The sequence below is a fragment of the Tachysurus vachellii genome, chromosome 11, assembly GCF_030014155.1.
Source record: "Tachysurus vachellii isolate PV-2020 chromosome 11, HZAU_Pvac_v1, whole genome shotgun sequence".
NCBI lineage: Eukaryota > Metazoa > Chordata > Actinopteri > Siluriformes > Bagridae > Tachysurus > Tachysurus vachellii.
Genome location: NC_083470.1, coordinates 16,522,010 through 16,541,747, shown reverse-complemented (window position 1 = coordinate 16,541,747; position 19,738 = coordinate 16,522,010). Strand labels below are relative to the sequence as shown.

General features: G+C 38.3%; 2 protein-coding genes across 6 annotated transcripts in view; one reads left to right on the top strand and one right to left on the bottom strand.

Annotated features, from left to right (window-relative positions):
* The window catches only part of plat (plasminogen activator, tissue), a 73,292-nt gene extending 58,569 nt beyond the window's left edge, over positions 1-14,723 (bottom strand). The window contains exons 1-3 of one of the 2 annotated variants that reach the window (XM_060881293.1): positions 14,582-14,723; positions 8,164-8,250; positions 7,233-7,275 (exon numbers count right to left, since the gene is read on the bottom strand). In XM_060881293.1, coding sequence (XP_060737276.1) covers positions 7,233-7,275; positions 8,164-8,229 — 109 coding nt within the window. In that variant the 5' untranslated portion in view covers positions 8,230-8,250; positions 14,582-14,723. The remainder of the gene's footprint in view (positions 1-7,232; positions 7,276-8,163; positions 8,251-14,581) is intronic. The other variant, XM_060881292.1, reaches the window with a different exon arrangement.
* Positions 14,724-17,795: 3,072 nt separating this feature from the next.
* Positions 17,796-19,738, top strand: part of ikbkb (inhibitor of nuclear factor kappa B kinase subunit beta) — a 55,694-nt gene continuing 53,751 nt past the window's right edge. The window contains exons 1-3 of one of the 4 annotated variants that reach the window (XM_060880947.1): positions 17,796-17,978; positions 19,216-19,251; positions 19,526-19,600. Coding sequence is in view for 2 of the 4 variants with exons in the window: in XM_060880946.1 (XP_060736929.1) it covers positions 19,496-19,600 (105 nt within the window). In the remaining 2 variants the exon portion in view is untranslated. Of the gene's footprint in view, positions 17,979-19,215; positions 19,252-19,471; positions 19,601-19,738 lie in introns of all 4 variants that reach the window. The other 3 variants (XM_060880946.1, XM_060880948.1, XM_060880945.1) reach the window with 3 other exon arrangements.

Sequence of the window (19,738 nt, the reverse complement as noted above, 5' to 3'; positions counted from 1 at the left end):
TTCCCTGAGAAGAGAACAAGATGCTGCATCAGGTCTGATACTATGGGAACATTTGTTACTATGTTACTTGTTACTATGGGAATTGTGTCTGAAATTCTGTGTGCACAAATGACAATTTAATGGCTCGGACACATGACAATTTAATGGTAAGGACACATGATGAAGTGGTTATGCGACAGCAGGTACAAAGAAGGGCATCTACATCACATTACTCCAACTTATATTTGTCTGAAGGAAACGTAAGAAGCCCACGGTTTGGCCAGCGACACAGCATCTCATTCCCTTCACAACACTGCATGCCTCATAGCACTTAGTAATGGCCGCTGCTATCCAGTGTGCAGGGTGCTGTTTAAAGACCGGAGAACCCCTCTTACAGCTCCCAAAACAGACAAACAGGGAAGAGGAGTTATCATGATATGTAAGTTTAGGCTCCAATGTACTGGAAGGCAATGAATGCAGATTCTTTCTTAAGAAAGAAATCTATTGCAGATTGCACAATGCAGTCTATATAAATGAGTTTGTAACATGCAAGATCATTTTGGATTTTTGTGAAACGTTCATCGCTGACACCCATCCTGTAGTTCGAGGAGGATGGGGTGAACTTATGGGTAGAATAGGTGTTATTCCAGAACCTCAACACCTCAGTGTGGAGGTCTGGGAAAAGGGGAGTTATTTGCATGGAGGTGGAATGTGGCCTGGGGTTAGGTAGCGGTCTTCAAGCTCAGAGCGTAAAACGCTAAGCTTAGCAACAGCATGCATAACCACCTCCAAAAGCTTTTTGCATGCCACAGATTGTAGTGAAAATCATCGTACACATTGATGTCCTTGTAGTCCAATGCGAACAACATTGCATCCTCATCCAGATTGAGAGAACTCACAGAGTGAGCTCCTGAAACCAAAGTGGGGATGTCAGAGTCAGGGAAGAGGACTACAAAAAGGGGATCATCCATCTCCTGTTCCACTTCTGCTAACCTGACCTCTGAACCCCCTGATTAAAGCTGACACACTGCCTCGGCAGACACAAGAGACAGGCCAAGCAGGAGCGGACATTGTGTAGAGGAAATCTCTTGCAATGCACTCAGCCAGCTCCCTGAAGGGCTGACTGCACATTCCCCTCTCCTAAGTCATTTTAAAGCTCACGTCACATTCTTGTGCAATTATTTTTTTTTGTGTGTGTGTGTGTGTGTGACAACGTGCTTACGTCAAAGTGGAAGGAGACGCGAGGAGTTAGTGGTCTTTTGATTTGAGCGCACCGGTGCGTGCGGGCTGCAAAATGGAAGAGCGCGATAACGATGGCAATGAGCAAAGAGAAGAAACAAACAGGAGAAAATGACAGAAAATGTCCAAGGTTTGGGACACCATCAGAGCGTCTGTTTTCTGCAGCAGGATACATTGCTTCAAAGCGCAAAGCCTCAGTTCTGAGCATGTTGATATGCTTACCTTTCTGCGTTGCAATCACATGCTCCTTTAAAGACTTTTAAAGCACACACACGTTGAGAGAGACTTTTATATTCTGATTAATATATATATATATATATATATATATATATATATATATATATATATATATATATATATATATATATATATATATATGCTTAAAGCACTCGGTGTGACCATGCATGGTCTCTAGTTCCAAGTTCCTGTCCATGTTTTTTGCCTCTTAATTACCACAAAGCATTCCAAATTAGACAGTAAAGGTTTATGTTATGCCTGAGCTGTAGATTTTGAATCTTTTAGTTCTGAAAGTTAAGTTGCATAACTTAAAGGCAGTATTTTTGTATTATTAATGGTGCTTGCAAAGCAACATTCTTACTATCCTGCATACTCTTCCGGACAAAAATTGGGCGCGTAACTTGTCCCGCAGCTTTTGTCCTAGACCCATGAATGATGTGTCAAATGGACCGGCTCATTGAGTAGATTTGTGCTATGACTTTTATAAGTGATCCGAGTACCAGTACTTCCGGTACCGGGTCTCAAAGTGGCCTTTTTTCCCATAGACTCCCATTATAAACTTTGGAGGTTTATAACTTGACAAGCTTTCAAACTATCTACACCAATCTCGGCCAGCTCCTTTAGGGTGATACTCTGAACCAGCTTTTAAATTTGTGTACCGACTGGGCTTCCGGTTGTGCCGCAGCCCCGCCAATGAGGGGAACTTCCTCACGTGTAATTTGATGAAGTCACCTGACTTCACGTTAAAATAAAAATTTGCACAACATGGGCATGTGACATATCAAAACACTCAGCACAATGAGGGGAACTTGCCACGTGCAAGCACCATTCACATTTTCTTCAGGAAATGTACGTTCTAGTTATTATTATTATGTTGGCTTTGTAGAAGCCAACATTCTGTTTTCCTATTTTAGTAGTAAATTTAAATAGTAACTCCTCCTACGGCTTTTGAGCCACATGCACCAAATTCGGATATGTTGTAGACCCTGGTCTGAAGTTTGTTGCTATTACTTTTCTAAGCGATCCGAGTACCGGTACTTCCGGTACTGGGTCTCAATATGGCCTTTTTTCCCATAGACTCCTATTATAAACTTTGGAGGTATCTACACCAAACTCAGCCAGCTCCTTTAGGATGATACTCTGAACAAACTTTTAAATTGGTGTACCAACTGGCCTTTCGGTTGTGCCGCAGCCCCAACTCCAATATATGCAAAATCAAAAAACTTTTTACAACATGGACATGTGACATATCAAAACACTCAGCACAATGAGGGGAACTGCCTCGCGTGTATTATTCTCACGTCACAGGACGTCACGTGAAAATCAATATTAGCACAACATGGATAAGTGACATATCAAAACAATCAGCCCAATGTGGGGAACTTCCACAGGAGTATTTGGATGATGTCACATGCTTGTCTCTGCTTACCTCCAAATGTTTTGGCAACCTAGCTTTCTGTCCACCTGCCTCCAAAAGCAACACTAACCCTTATGTCCACTTGCCTCCAAAAAGCACCATCCGTTGCGAATACTTGCATCATCAAAGCCAACATCAAACATAAACATCACGACAAACTTTACAAATCTAGTTATTATTATTATTTTAATGTATGCCTTAGTTTTGATACTTTAAAAAAGTAATTTGTTTTTGCATCTCAGAAAAGGGTTCATTTAAAACCCAGAATGTATGGCACTTAAATGCACTTAATTCTTCTCAGTCAACTTTGTCATTGTTCACAGTACAAGTACAGACAGAGAAACAATGGGTAATATCTAAATGTTTATTTAGATAAAAAAATAAAAGTGGGGTGGCCAACCAGAAGAGACCAAGAGCCACATTTTTTACTGTGTTACCGCAAAGAGCCACATCATACACATGGGCACACTTGAACATCACACTTTTTTTCCCTGCCATTTTGAGAGCAAACTTGACACAAATTGTTTACTCAAATGATCTTGCTCCTACTGGGAAACTTTGAGGTATTTTCATCCCACTTACATGCGCGTTTTAGGAAAATACCGTATTGAACTCAAGCGAAGCGAACACGCATTTTAAAAAGACATAAATACAAACTTCGGTATGAACGTTAGAGCCGCATGAAACTGGCCAAAGAGCCGCAAAACATCCTAATTACCATCCTAATTACCCTGATTCTTTGGGAACAGCTGATTTAGTCAACTCTACAGGTGAAAAACAGAAGCTCTCTGCTGTTGGTTTGTGGACAGTCATGGCTAGGACAAAGGAGCTCACTGAGGACCTGCGGCTGCGCATTGTGGCTGCTCACAAGTCAGGAAAGGGCTATAAGACCTTATCTAAATGTTTTGAAGTTCCAGTGGCTACAGTGCAAAGTATTATCAAAAAATTCAAGACGTTCCGCACTGAGAAAAACCTCAGAGGACATGGTCAGAAGCCAAAAGTGACACCTGTGTTGGCCAGGAGGATAGTGAGAGAGGTAAAAAAGAATCCAAGGATCACCACCAAGGCCATCCTGATGAATCTGGACTCTGCTGGTGGCAACATCTCAAGGCAGACACTGTACACCACTGGGTTCAACAGACGCAGACCAAGGAGGACAACACTATTTCAGATAAGGCACACAAAAGCCCTCTTGGACTTTGCAAATGCTCATCTGGGCAAAGAAGAAGACTTCTGGTCTTCTGTTTTATGGTCAGATGAAACAAAAATTTAATTGTTTGGCCACAATGTTGTAGCTTTCAATTGGCGTAAAAAAGGAGAAGCCTTCAACCCTAAGAACACCATCCCCACTGTCAAACATGGTGGTGGAAACCTAATGTTTTGGGGTGTTTTTCAGCTGGTGGACCAGGGAACCTAATCACAGTAAATGGCACCATGAAAAAGGAGCAATACGTCAAAATTCTCAAGAACAACATCAGGCAGTCTGCAGAGAAACTTGGACTTGGGCACCAGTGGACATTTCAGCATGACATCGACCCAAAGCACACAGCAAAAGTGGTGAAGAAATGGTTAGCAGACAAAAATATTAGTGGCCCAGCCAGAGTCCTGACATAAATCCGATTGAGAATCTGTGGAGGGAGCTAAAGATCAGGGTGATGGCAAGGAGACCCTCCAACCTGAAAGAGTTGGAGCTCATCGCTAAAGATGAATGGGCAAAAATACCAGTGGAGAAATGCAAAAAGCTGGTCAGCAATTATAGCAAGCGTTTGATTGCTGTAATAGCCAATTAAGGCTATTCAATTGACTATTGAAGGGTATGAATAATTCTGGGCATGCCACTTTTTGTTCAAATGGAAATAAAAGATGAGTAGTAATTTTTTCCACAATGATGCCTGTTGTACATCGTCTTATTATCTTCTGGGAGACGCCTGTGTCATTTCTAATCAAGAAAAAACTTGCTGGTTCAATAAAAGTAACTTTAAGTCAGAATTTGCCAGGGGTATGAATAATTTCGGGCTTGACTGTATGTAATATATATATAATGTAAATGGATATGTATATCCATGTATATATGATATACAGACCGTATATCACAGAAGTGAGTACACCCCTCGCATTTTTGTAAATATTTTGTTATATCTTTTCATGTGACAAAACTGAAGAAACAACACTTTGCTACAATGTTAAGTAGTGAGTCTAAAGTTTTAAAACAGTGTAAATTTGCTGTCTCTGCAAAATAACTCCACACACAACCAATAATGTCTAAACAGCTGGCCACAAAATGAGTACACCCCTAAGTGAAAATGTTCAAATTGGCCCAATTAGCCATTTTCTCTCCCTGGTGTTATGTGTCTCGTTAGTGTTACAAGGTTTTAGGTGTAAATAGGGTGCAGATGAATTTGGTGTTATCATTCTCACTCTCTCACACTGGTCACTGGACGTTCAACATGGCACCTCATGGCAAAGAACTCTCTGAGGATCTGAAAAAAGAATTGTTGCTCTACAAAAATATGGCATAGGACCATACAGTGCTTTAACAGGACAAGTTCCACTCAGAACAGGCCTCGCCATGGTCGACCATAGAAGTTGAGTGCACATGGTCAGAGTCACATCCAAAGGTTGTGTTTGGAAAATAGACGTACGAATTCTGCCAGCATTGCTGCAGAGGTCGACGAGGTTGGGGGTCAGCCTGTCAGTGCTCAGACCATACACCACACACTGCATCAAATTGGTCTGCATGGCTGTTGTCCCAGAAAGAAGCCTCTTCTAAAGATGATGCACAAGAAAGCTCACAAACAGTTTGCTGAAGAGAAGCAGACTAGGACATGGATTACTCGGACCATGTCCTGTGGTCTGAAGAGACCAAGATAAACTTATATGGTTCAGATGGTATCAAGCATGTCAGGAGTGCAAGGACAAGTGTGTCTCTTCATCAAGCATGGTGGTGGGAGTGTCATGGTCTGGGGCTGCATGAGTGCTGCCTGCACTGGGGAGCTACAGTTCATTGAGGGAACCATGAATGCCAACATGTACTGTGACATACTGAAGCAGAGCATGATCTCCTCCCTTTGGAGACTGGGACGCAGGGCAGTATTCCAACACGTTAACGACCCCAAACACACCTCCAAGACGACCGCTGCCTTACTAAGGAAGCTGAGGGTAAAGGTGTTGGACTGGCCAAGCATGTCTCCAGACCTAAACCCTATTGAGCATCTGTGGGGCATCCACAAATGGAAAGTGGAGGAGCATAAGATCTCTAACTTCCACCAGCTCCGTGATGTCATCATGGAGGAGTGGAAGAGGACTCCACTGGCAACCTGTGATGCTAGGGTGAACTCTATGCCCAAGAGGGTTAAGGCAGTGCTGGAAAATAATTGTGGCCACACAAAATATTGACACTTTTGGCCCAATTTGGACATTTTTACTTGGGGTATACTCACTTTTGTGGCCAGCGGTTTATTATTGGCTGTGTTGAGTTATTTTGAGGGGACAGCAAATTCACTGTTATACAAGCTGTACACTCAATACTTTACATTTGTAGCAAAGTCTCATTTCTTAATTTCCTCTCATTAGCAAGTGTTGTCATATGAAAAATTCTAATAAAATATTTACAAAAATGTGAGGGGTGTACTCACTTCTGTGAGATATTGTATATCTTCTTTTTCCCCTAGTCTTAGACAAACAGGACAGTCGTCAGAATTCCCATAGCATCAGCCATTACACAGCATCAAGTTCCTTCAAAAGGGAACCAATCAATTATTAATATAAAAATATAGTGCTATAAGAAATCATAACCTCAATAAAAGAATTACTGGATACATTAGGACATTTACAAACAGATTTTAATAAAGTTAAGTTCCCATTAAGATCTAGAAAAATTTTTAAATCTAAAAATTAAATCAATCGAGAAGCAAACATCACCTGTACTCAATATCTTTCGTATTTAAACATACAGTAAACTGACTTTGACCAAAAACAAGCAGATGTGGATGGCACTTTGATGAGAATGTTAATTGCATATATAACTATGGTTCACCACACAGGATAACCACCTTTTTTCCTTGTCAATCAAACTCAGGTCAGACCTCAGCATCGTATTCCAGGAAGACCTCAGCATATGTGGGCATATGTACAAGAACGTATATAGTTGATTCTCACTGTACCTGGCAATTATATGAGGTTCATAAAACTACAGTTATGTACATATCTAATGTTTCTTTCAGAGACTTATCAGATCTAATTTGAACAAAACATTCATAATAAAAGACAACGTTAGCAAACACTGCCTTAGTATCATTGTAAAAGGTGTAGTTGTTCAAGTATAAAGAATTCAAAGTTGAAAGGGAAGATTGCAAATCACCTTTATAGCTGCGTGTTCCTCTCCTTTCTCTGTAAAGTAGTTTCTGTGAAAAATTCAGTTTATTTAAAAATTTAGTTACTCTTTAATCATTTTTCATCAAAAATCTAAACTGTACACATAATCTGGCTAATACTATACAGCAGGGGTGTCAAACTCAAACTCATTCTCTGTTGACAGTCGATAAAAACCATGCTACAGTCAGTTAATTCCACCCTCCACAAAAATGGCCAAACGAAAGATGGACAATAGGAGCTTTCAAGACAGGTGAGAGGCAGATTATCTGTTCACAAATATAAAGGACAGACCTGTTTGTCTTGTGTGCTGAGCTAACGTGTCTGTAACGAAAGAATATAACATAAGAAGACACTATGAAACGAAACATTATGAGAAGTATAAGGACCTGGACGTAAAGCAGAAGCTCCAGAAGGCGGAGGAGATGAAAAAAAGTCTGGTTTCCCAGCAGACTATGTTCATGAAAGCAAAATCAAAAAGTGAAGCTGCTGTAAAGGCAAGCGTTATTGTGGCATTTAATCTGCCCAGCCCTTTAATGAGGGAGAGTTTGTCAAAAAGTGTATGGTCAAAGTTTGCGACATCGTGTGCCCAGATAAAAGGCAAGAATCAATGTGATCAATGTGCAGAGTAAATCAGAGTGTAGCAAACTGAGTTTGAATATACTGTATGTTTTCTTTATGCACTTTTTCTACTCCACTTTTTCTGTTTGTAATATCAAGCTCTGGTTGTTCCAAATCCTGTGTTCAAGCAAAACTAAAGTTTCTTTCCATATGAAAAAGGTTGATCATTACATATCAATTGCAGTTAATTTTCCAATAAATATTCAGTTTGGCCCGTGACTTTATCTCAGTTTTATATTTTGGCCCACTGTGAATTTGAGTTTGACAGCCCTGCTATACAGGACCAAACAAGCACTTACCATGTCAGATAAAGTGCAAAAGTGGAGAAGCAGCAGTAGCAGCAACAATCTTGCAATTGTATTCATATTGATATTACTTTAAATGAGCTGAAATACAAACAAATACACAAGTTAAAATTTAATTATTTAGTACACAATCAAACATTCTGTACACAGTTCCAGACATCAGTCTTGTCCTAAAGAAGTTTAGCAGTTCACTGTGTAACTTTTGTACTTCACATCCAGTCACTTCTGATAGTATTCTGAAAGTAGTTCAGCATTCAACACCATAATTCCCTCCATACTCACCTCTAAATCGGAGGTCCTGGGACTCAGCCCGTCCCTATGTTAACTTCCTGACAAATAGACCAGAAGCAGTACAAGTGGGCAATCATGTCTCATCCTCCCTTACCCTCATCACTAAAGGAACATCAGCAAGACATACAAGTTTGATGGTGAATCAGGAGTGTAACTACCAACCACTTATGATCAACAGAACCCCAGCAGCTAAGTGTTGACATCACCCAGGACCTGTCATGGTCCTTTTACAACACCCTGGTGAAGAAGGCTCAGCAGCTAATTTACAGTCTTAGATGCTTAAAGGACGTTCAACTACCCTCTCAGGTGCTAAGCCCTGCACCACTGAAAGCATCCTGACAAAAATCATCACAGCCTGGTTTGGAAATAGCACCAAGCATGATAGACAAGCTCTTTAGAGATTGATGCAATCAGCTAAGTGATTTAGCCATTTTCAATGATCTCCATGACCTGCAGTCTATCTGCAGTGAGCAGTGCTGGACAAAGGTCAGGATCCCAGCCATTCCTTGAAGGCACAGACAGAGAGAAAGAGAAGGAGCTTCTTTGCCCAGGCCATTTTGGCTGTCAACCAGGAGAACAGCTACAGCATGGACTTGGATAGTCTGGACTTGGCACCCACAACCTCAGCCAAAGTTTTTTTTTTACATCTTAGTTTGAAAATTGCTCTACATTGTACTTTTTGTACTTTAGAACAACATATAATAATAATAATAATAATAATAATAATAATAATAATAATAATAATATCAACATATCACTGTATTTCATATACTATACTATTTTATATTTATATAACTACTTATTTTCCTTACTTATTATTCTATTTTCAAGTCAAGTCAAGTCAAGAAGCGTATATTGTCATTGCAACCATATATAGCTGTTGTAGTACACAGTGAAATGAGACAATGTTTCTCCAGGACCATGCTGCTACATAAAACAAAGACAGAGATAAGGACTTAGTAAGTAGTCCTAGCCACATAAAGTGCAACTGGGCAACCTGCTTTTTTTTGTTTTTTTTAAATCTGATCTTAGTGTTAATTATAATTTTCTAAATCTATTTTTATAACAATCCACCTAACTATGTTTAGACAACAAGGGCAGTCATAAAAAGCATTTCACTAGATGCCATACTGTGTATGATTATGTATATGACAAAATTTTAATTTGAATTGAATTTTTTCAGTACTGAGCTGAAATGAAATATTCATGTACATGTATTTGCAGAGCAGTAGAAGGTTTCATGGCCAACACTCAGAGAAGCAGCAAAGACTCCTGACCAATCAGTGAGTAGCTGGGAGAGTATAATATGGCGTAGCACACACAAAAATGTAAGCGATTTTCATTCAGATTTAAAATAACATATGCTTCTTTCTGCCTTTCAGAGGCTGCTGATAAAAACAACATGGCAAAGAATGAAATAACGTCCAAATCGAAAAAAATAGAGTATATTTTTTCATCGATTTGGACGTTATTTCATTCTTTGCTTTATCCTTTGCCTAGTTTTTGTAATCCTATTTGTAGATCACCTGACCTGATTCTGTTTTCTGACTTTGATTATTAAAAATTTTTTTTGTTTGTCATTGTGAAATTTGTAAAAACAATTTAGGGAAGGCCAGCATGATGACTGACAGCCTGAGTAAGAGGCCAACAGGACATCTTCCAGCAAAAAGCTCTCCAGAAGAAGACATGGTGGCCTCCAAAACAGTCTTGCTCCCTGCCAAGGTCAATGTCATGGCCTCCCAAGCCCTGCTCACTGCTGAGCCCCTTCTGCCCCAATGAGCATAAATATTTAAGTTCCACCTCTAATAGCACTCTTTGCCTTTTGTCTCTGAAGATCATTTTCTTCCTGCTTTTATTATCTAGTGCTTGTTGGTCTTGGTCAGGTACCTAGTGTGTGCTTACTTATCTGCAACTGTATCTGCCTCCAACTCCAATACCTGACTGTCAGGCCCACTGTGAATGCAGCAGACATATAGCAGTATGTTGGGTCTGAACAAGCAAATATGGGAGAACCAAAGGCAGTTAGACTGGATCAAAGCTGGCCTTTATTAAGGATAGCACTCCCCCATCTGGCCTCACCATGGTCATTGTGCTTTAAAAAGGGACAGTGTCATTGTCAGTATTTTACCCATTAGCCCCTACAATTATGAGATCACAAGCACCCGAGTCATATTTATGTCTAATGAGAACAGCTATTTGGTTCTTTCCTTGGCATCCCTTTTTGTCTTGTCTTTGTCAAGCTCATCTTTTTAAGTTCCTGCTTTTACCTAGTTCTTGTTCTTGTTTAAGTATCTGATGTTTATTTCTATTGCCTCTGACTCCAAATGCTGACAGTCATAGAAATGTGATTCTTCTGAGTAGGGTCAGGTGGCACCAAAATTGTCCCATATATTTAGCAACATGGCCTAAATTTGGCAACAAGATTTGGGTTACTCTGTAACGATATCTTACCAATGTTTTAATATTTTTCAATCAAATTCAGTTTAACCCTTTAGGGAACAAGTGCTAATAGTCCCAGTGGCTTATTTTCAATGCCTGGGGCCATATCTTGCTTGGCCCCTTTAATCACTGCCTATATTTATTATTGAATTTACTGTTTTACAGATAGCAATACACAAACAAAATGCTCAGTAAGTCCAGATAATGCAAACTGAGTGTTACTTCACAAGGTTTGTATGAACTAATGTATGTTAGAACTCTGGAGACTGTGAATGTTGAAGTGCTGTGTAGTGCTGGTGGTTGTACCTTGTGATGGCCATGTTTGTAGGCTGCAGTGTGCTTGAGGAGATGGAGTTTGAGGATATAATATGCAGGTACCCAGCATTGTTCCTTTGGGCCATAGTCCTCTCAATAAGTCAGATATTCTAATCTGACAGTTGTTTGTCGGTGCATTGAGTACCATCTTGACTAGATATGCTTGCTTCAATATCAGTAGTTAAGTGTCCTTAGGTTTCACTGGTTTCAGAAAGGAATCATGGAATGAGGGAGCAATGTGGCAGTAAAGGTTTTGTTTATATGTAACTAGGAAGTCCCTAGCATCTAACAGACTCAATCTGTGGGTTGGTATAGGGCAGGGGTCGGCAACCCGCGGCTCCGGAGCCGCAAGTGGCTCTTTCATCCCTCTGCTGCGGCTCCCTGTAGATTTGGAAAATATTATAAAATTTTAACATTTTATTAAAATTATATTTTAGTTAGTTAGTTTTTAAAAAAATGTAATTCTAAATTCTAAGATTATGATGCTCTTGTAACATTAAAATAAACCGTGTTTAATTTTTTTGTCGCTCAAAATATGCGTCATAACTGCCGACTTGCGAAATCTGACACACAGAAGCAGACGCATTTTTGGTTTGCTGCAGCCGGCAAGTTAAAATTTTGATGTCATGCAGGGCTGTCAAGTGTCACGCATTGAGAGTGACAGTCACGTATTTCGGTCTTTTGTCACGCTCTCCCGCCACACATCGTATTTCTCACGCAGAAAAACTTTTTGACTATTTATCATATATTTAATAAGCCGCAGTGCCCAAAATATATCAGTCCGCACCGCTGTCTCTATGAAACCGAGCAGGAATCAAGCGCGTCTCAGTTCTTAGTCGAGCCTGACATCAGCCAATCAAAAAAAGAGGCTACACAATAGCCAATCCGAAAATAGCACTATCTGGGTAAGATTTAACGCAACAACCAATGAAAAAAATTGGGGTTGCGGGGGGGGTTGGAGATGTCATGCTTGCCTGTCTTCAAAACTTGAGAGCCCTGGTCATGAATACGAAGAGGACTCAGTTAGACATTAAACATTTTATTTGAAAGTAACCTTAAACCCAGCGTTTTTTTTTTTTGTTAAGGTTAGTTCAAACTGTTCAAAATTTTTTTGTTTGCCTGCAGAAATAAAATTTCATTTACTCGGTAGCAGTTCATTGATTTCATAAATGCAACACACTACAGTTTTTTCTATACTTTCCATAAAGGTAAAAAACGATGTTATCTTCATTTTAGATGTCAAATGGGTTTTGTGGCTCCCCGAGTTTTTTTTCTGTGGGAAACGGGTCCAAATGGCTCTTTGAGTGTTGAAGGGTTGCCGACCCCTGGTATAGGGGATTCTTTCATGAGACAGAATCATGGTTAAAAAAGGGTGTCAGGTGATATGCAAAACAGTACAATGTAGAAGAGATGAGAATACTAAAAACAGGGATCAGAAAAAGCTTAGTAATTTCAGGTAAAAAATTGGTGTTTAACAATGCACAACAGGACAGTAGTTGCAGTCTGAATATCGGCATACACGACTTCAGAGTTAAAACCTCTTTACACTGAAATCGGAATTCCCCAAGGTCACTGAAACTAAACAGAGTAAGTCCAACTCAACAAACATATCAGAACCTCATCAATTATTTATAACAATGGAGAAAGCTATATATCTATTCAATTACAGATTCTGTTAGGTGCAGTGAGTTTCATGTCAATGTCACAAGAAAGCTGGTAACTATCTTGCTTAGTTAGAGAAAATACAATTTTGTACTGTTTAAATTGACAATATATTTTATATTAAACCATATAGTAGCTATGAGTACACACAGTTGACAAATTATTTTTAAAATACTTAAACCGGCCCATCTGGTGCCAACATCCATGTCACAGAGATCACATTTTCCTGTATACTGATGTTTAATATTAACATTAGCTGAAACTCTTTACTGGTATCTGCATGATTTTATGCACTATGGTGCTACCACATGACTGGTTGACTGTATACCTGCACAAATGAGCAGATGTATAAGTGTTATTATTAAATTTTATGGTGAGTGTACTTATTGCCTTAAAACAGTATTTCCGTGTTAGCAGTAACACGTGGCATATTTGCTATCTTAGTGAATTTTAGTATAGTTCCCATTGTTTGATCAAGGTAGCAACTTCATTTTTTGTGTGTTTGCTAATTACTAAATGCTCCTCAAAGTGTTATAATTATTTTTTAATAGACCATTATATACATCAGCAATATATTTGAATTATTGACATGAAAGAATTTTAACCAAACAAATCTAAAAAATTTTATCCCATTGTGCTGTGATCTGTCATACTTGGCACCAAGTTAAACAGCAAATGAACAAGCTATATAAGAATGATTGTTACTAGAGAATTTATATGCAGCTTCCAAAATGTAACAGAGTAAGTGATTTTATAATCTGGCAAAGATAATCTTGGCTCCTTACAATTTTTTTCCTCCAAATTTGTGTGTGCGCGTGTATGTATGTACTGTATGAATGTATAAACATCTTTTGTGGTAAGGGCTTGTGTTGAATGCTAATTCTAATGTAATGCTAATTCTGACCCTAAACCTAAGACAAAGAAATGGTGACGTTTTTGGCAGTTTTACTTGTATAAACAGTCTACAAATGTTTAAGTCTGGTAAAAACCTATTTATAATGAGCCATGAAACTTGCTGCACAAAACCCCTACACCCACATATGAAAGATGCCACTGTAATGCCACTGTTTTACAGCTGTGAGGACCAACAGCAAATAGGCTACACTTTTATTATAAACTAATACGCGGACGCACTCGCTCTAAAGTTTTTGCCTGTCAGCACTGAGAAATTGCTAAAATCAGTTCACAAAGGCTGGAAGCTTTTTTTCTTAATGTTTCTCCCATGATACCCAACTCCTGCTCCAGTAACAAACGATTTACTTACCATCAATAAAATTTCACACGGGTTTAGATGTGCTTCTGAAAGCAGTGGTATATACATGATCTTGAAAACAAATAGCAGAACACTGGAGACGAACATCTCCATACATGTCGCATAGCAATACATTTCAATAAATTCATACAGCAGTCTTTTTGGGAAATTACCGTAGAAGCAAGCGCTACTTTAAAAACCCTTTCAAGGGACTTTCAGTTCGTTAAGTAGCGCGGGAACACTGTACGTTTGTATGCGCGCAATGTTTTTACTACTTAGTTATGTTGACCTTGTACATTAATTCAGTAACAATAGCATGACTAAGCTTTACAAATCTTACAAAGTGGCACGCTGTCCTGAATGATGAAGCTGCCCGGACGCCTTCAATTGTAACGTTTGTGATCTTCAACGAATTGTGTGTGTAAAAAGTGGTGTAAATCCACAGGTACTCACGCTCTTTTCCCAATTTATCCGTATGGATCAAGAAGTTTACTGATATACTCTAAATACAGAGTATATAATAGAGTCCACGTCTTGCTTGAAAAAGGAGTAAGCTTTGCTAAAGATGTTGCGTCCTGGGCGGAGCTAAGCATTGTCTGCGGAGGCCTATTAAAGGTAGGGTCTCCGTTGTTTGAAAGCCAATGAAATCACCAAAACAAACACGCCAGTAACCCAAGTGGGTCCCACCCCTGTACTGATAGCTCCACCCACACATACATACGTAACCCTGGCAACTAATGGAAAGAAATTTATCATAGCTGAAGGGAAGAACAATACGATTGCAGATAAACAAACAAGCAAAAATGACACACAAGCATAATCATGCAAAGGACGGCATATATTAGTTCTGTGAAGCAAAGCAAAACCAACGTTAATCACCTATGGAGAAGGAAAAAAGCGACCTCGGCATCTTAAGTAAAGTTGGCCGCATATTCACAGATTGGAGTTTCCCGAGTCAACTCGGGAAACGTTACTAGCAAAACGCGGTTTTAGCTGCCTCTCTACATTACTACGATAGAAAAGAGGTGTTATTTGTGTAGTAACAGCGTTTAGCTCAGGAGTTATTGACTCGGGAAACTCCAATCTGTGAATATGCGGCCAACTTCCCGCTCCTTCAGTGCTCTCCAGCGCTGGAAAGCTGATCCTATATTAACATGGGTCCTACTTCTTGCCTTATCATAAGCCTTTCTTCGCTTTCTTTCTTTGTTTTTATCCTCTATGTCAATGTTAAAACCGCTTTCTGCTAATGTCACACATGCACACTGAACACCCATATTGACAAGACACACCCTTTTCTGCTCATTGGAAACACGTTTGTTTTGATTTTTGTTTTGTTTGTCGTGCCGACTCAGTTTTCTGAAGCAATTCTCAAACAACGGAGACCCTACACTTTACACAAGTTTGAGCTAGAACTGGGTTTGAGGTATTTTACGAACAGGTAGAGAAGGTGTTTAAGAGGCTTTCACCACTGGAAATTACAGAGATGGTGTAGATATCATGAGTTGCATGCAGAGACTAATATGTGATAGGGGATGATGATTATATTAGGTCCACCAACACCCTTTCACTACATGAAGAGTGACAACATGGTTGTAAACCTGTCAGTAAGGTCAATTAGGTAGGCTACAACCTAGGGGAAAACTCTGCTAAAAACATTTCTGAAGCGCATCACTAATAGAATCTATTCTATTGTATTTTATTCTATTCTATTATAATGATTGTGCATAGCAAAGAGGTTTAACAGCAATGACAATCAGGGATAGTAAGAGAAAGAGCAGTGTAGTGCAGTGTGGTTACTATTAGAAAGTTAATGCATTTTTTAAAACAAAATCCTTAGTTAGATCACTAAACTCAAAAGTAAAGTAAGTAAATCATATTCCACTATACCAAATTGAATGACTCCTTTATATCATTTAGAACTTATCAAAACTGTCAAACTTATTCACCAACTATTCCTTAGAATTAACAAAATTTTGTTATTTGTAATTCCAATTGTAATTCAACATTTATCAAGTGTATTTTTCTTTTACTGAGATTTCACAATTCATATTTCATTTAATTGAATATAAAATTCAAAATTAAATGCATATAAATTTAATATTTTTAATTATACTACTGACATGGTTTATGTTCTCTTGCACTGGCCCCTCTGAGAGTGTGGTCTCAGACAACAGTCCTGTTAAATAATTAACACGCCTTTGGTTCTTTGCTGAGAACATATAATTGCTTCATAAGGTGTAATTTTACAGTATGGAATTAGTCTCCTTATATGCACCTCATTTCAGTTGCTACACTGATACACAACACACATGAAGCATATATAGACCTTTCAAGCCAGTTGAGGCAAATCTAGATATTGTGCCTGGTTAGATTATGTTGATTTTGAATGAGGGACCACTTTTAAAATGTAAACAAGCCTGGGTTACATATGTTGCACACTGCCTTCCTCACTATACCATACTGCAGAATACCCACAAGCAGAAATCTCAATTCAGCACACTTAAGTGACCAAATTATAAAGTAATTATAATTTAATTAAATACACCTAAGTGGAAAATAAAAACAAATCTATATTGTTGTTATAAATATTGTTGCTGCATAAATTTGATTCCTTAAGATTCATACATATTTGTTTATGATTGTTTTATATACTTATAAACTGGACATTTTAAAGAATTTGTTCTTAAGCTATGAATTGAACAGCTAGCATCAGCTTACACATGTTTAAGGGTGGAATCTTTTAGAACAGGCAATGAGCAGAGTTCAGGACATTTTCATTGGAATTTTATAACATATGGACCCATGGGGTTTCTTGGTAGTGAGCCAACATTACATAGAAAATATACTAAAGCAGAGATGTGCGTGTTAGATGTGTGTATATCTGTCGATGCCTAGGGTGTAACACCAGGAAACACTCACCACTACACAGGAAATGAACACATATGGACATGAGTGGTAGAGAAAGCAGGGGTGGGGGTTAAAATTGCTTTGAGTCTTCAACATGTTGCAGGAATTAACACTTTAAAGCTTTCTGCCTATTTAACATTTGTACATAACGATTGTGAGGGCACCAAAATTCCTACCCTGTCCCCACTGTTCCCTTTCCAGAATAAACTACTGAAAATTAATTATATGTAATTAACATCTAAAAATACCAACACTTATGGGGAAAGCCTCAATGTGCTAAAATATAAAAAGTTTACAATGAAAACAAAACAAACAACCACAAACCAGCTATTTGTTATTACTATACTTGTAATACTGTAGGATATTCGATATTTAAGTTATATTATATTTAGCCACATAACTGCATTTGGCTAGATGTGTGTTCTTAGTGATACAATTTGAATAATAATATTAAATGACGTAATTATGAATAAGATACACAATTGAAACAAAAACAAATAATATGGTGTTTAACTATTCACAATAGTTGTTGGTTTTTTGGTTAACATTCATTCATTCATCTTCTACCGCTTATCCAAACTACCTCGGGTCACGGGGAGCTTGGTTAAGATTATTTATTTATTTATTTATTTGTTTGTTTGTTTATCTATTTATTTATTTATTATTTTTTTAAATATAGTTATTCACTAAACCAGTCTTCGCGATGGATCATTCTTCCTGGTATACTAGAAGGCGTTTTTCATTTACGGGAAGTGACTTTTCAGTTTTATAAGTTTCAGGAAGTAGTGCGAAACACTATAGTAGTGCGAATACTATAGCGACGAAACCTTAATAAAAAAGAAAATAACTAAACAGAAAAGCGCCAGTTGTAACGTGTTGAATACAGGTTCATTTACTGGCACCCGTGTACAAAAACTTGAAGGAAAGCGATAGAGTTGTGAAGGTAAAGATCCAATTTCTTTGCTTGGGCGTTATGTCAGTTGCATAAGCTGTCTTACCGAAAACACTGCAGACTAGTAAATGATTAGTCACCTTGCTTATTCAGTAGATATACATTAATACTGTTCTGTCTGTTCAGGAATAAAAACGTACCGATACGGAATATATCTAGCTGTAGCAAAGGACGAAAGTAATGATAAGACTCATTTTAATATAAAAATTGCAGAAACCATATTAATTATAGTTTGTTTCTGATTAGGTACAAAATAGTAGATACTAGAAAACGGCTTTTCTACAATTATTATTGTTGTTAAATGGGCAAGAAAAATTCAGCTTCAGTTTTCGTTCGTTGCTCCTGGTTACAGATACAAGTTTATTATTTCTTTTGGTACTTCTTGGTAGAATTAAAATGCTAACGATATCTTATTGGTCATCTTCCGCATTTCTTTCTCCAACCGCTTAAAATAAGAGTCCCCCAGACATCGCCATTTTGGTGATCAGTTAAGGATATTTCTTATGCAGGGAGAATGTGTTAAAATGACTATAGACTAAAACATGGATACAGTATGAACCCTAACATGAAATGTATCTGTAATGAAAATTAAATAAATAAATAAATTATAATAATAATGTTATTATAATGTGCATAACATTAGGTATAGCACTCAAATTTTGGTTAAATTGGCTGGGTAACCTGTCAACTCAAATTTACATTCACACGTGCTTTAATAGGAATATATGTACACAGGCTCATTTATACAGTTATCTAATTAGCTAATTGTGTGGCAGCAGCACAATGCATAGAATCATGCAGATGCAGGACAAGAGCTACAGTGGGCCTGCGGACATAAACACCTTGTTGATGAGAATGGTTAGACAAGAATGATCAGACTTATGAGCTGGCAGGAAGACTTATGCTGCAGTAGCCTATCCACATTGAGATTCTTTTCTCTCCATGCTTTAGATTGTGTTTGTTTATTTATTTATTTACTCACTTACTTACTTATTTATTGAGTTTTACTTTAGCGCTATACAAAATGGCCATTTTCCTGTCCTGTGTACACCCACAAAATTCTCATTCAGTCAGTGTTTTGTTTTTTATCTATTTTTTATTTTTATTTTTCCAAGTATTTTAAGTATTGTGCTGATATTATATGTCTATACTGCACTACTACTTTGCACTTCTTCTTAGACGCTAACTGCATTTTGTTGCCTTGTACCCATTTGCAATGACAATATAGGACATCGGACACCACTAGTTTCCTTACACTGCTCTGGTGAGATCTTTTTCTACACCTCTTGCAGTCTCCTTCACAGTTCAGTAACTGTAGAGGGTTTCTTAGCCCTAGCTGCTTTGCCAAGGATTTTCCAACAGAAACCATCCCCAAAGAAGGACACTGCCTCCTGAAAAAAATGGATGGATAACTATGCTTTTTTGTTGCATTTTAATAAAGTTGGATTTGTAGTTGTAAAGTTGTGCACTTCTTTCTGCATTAGCTGTTGTGTAGGTTTGGGGAAACAATGAACCGTGCCCCCCCTATGCATTCTCAGAACTGTGGCCCATGGGAACTTAAGGAGAGACTTGGGACCGGTGGCTTTGGAAATGTAACCCGATGGCAGAACAAGGTATAGTGCACTATTTTTTTTCCTTTGGCATGAACCAATATCCGTGAACCCTGTTCTGTAACAGGACCCAATAATAAAGCCTAGTTTGGCTGAAATCACTTTTCACAAAAACACACAGCTTCCTACTGTAGACACTAC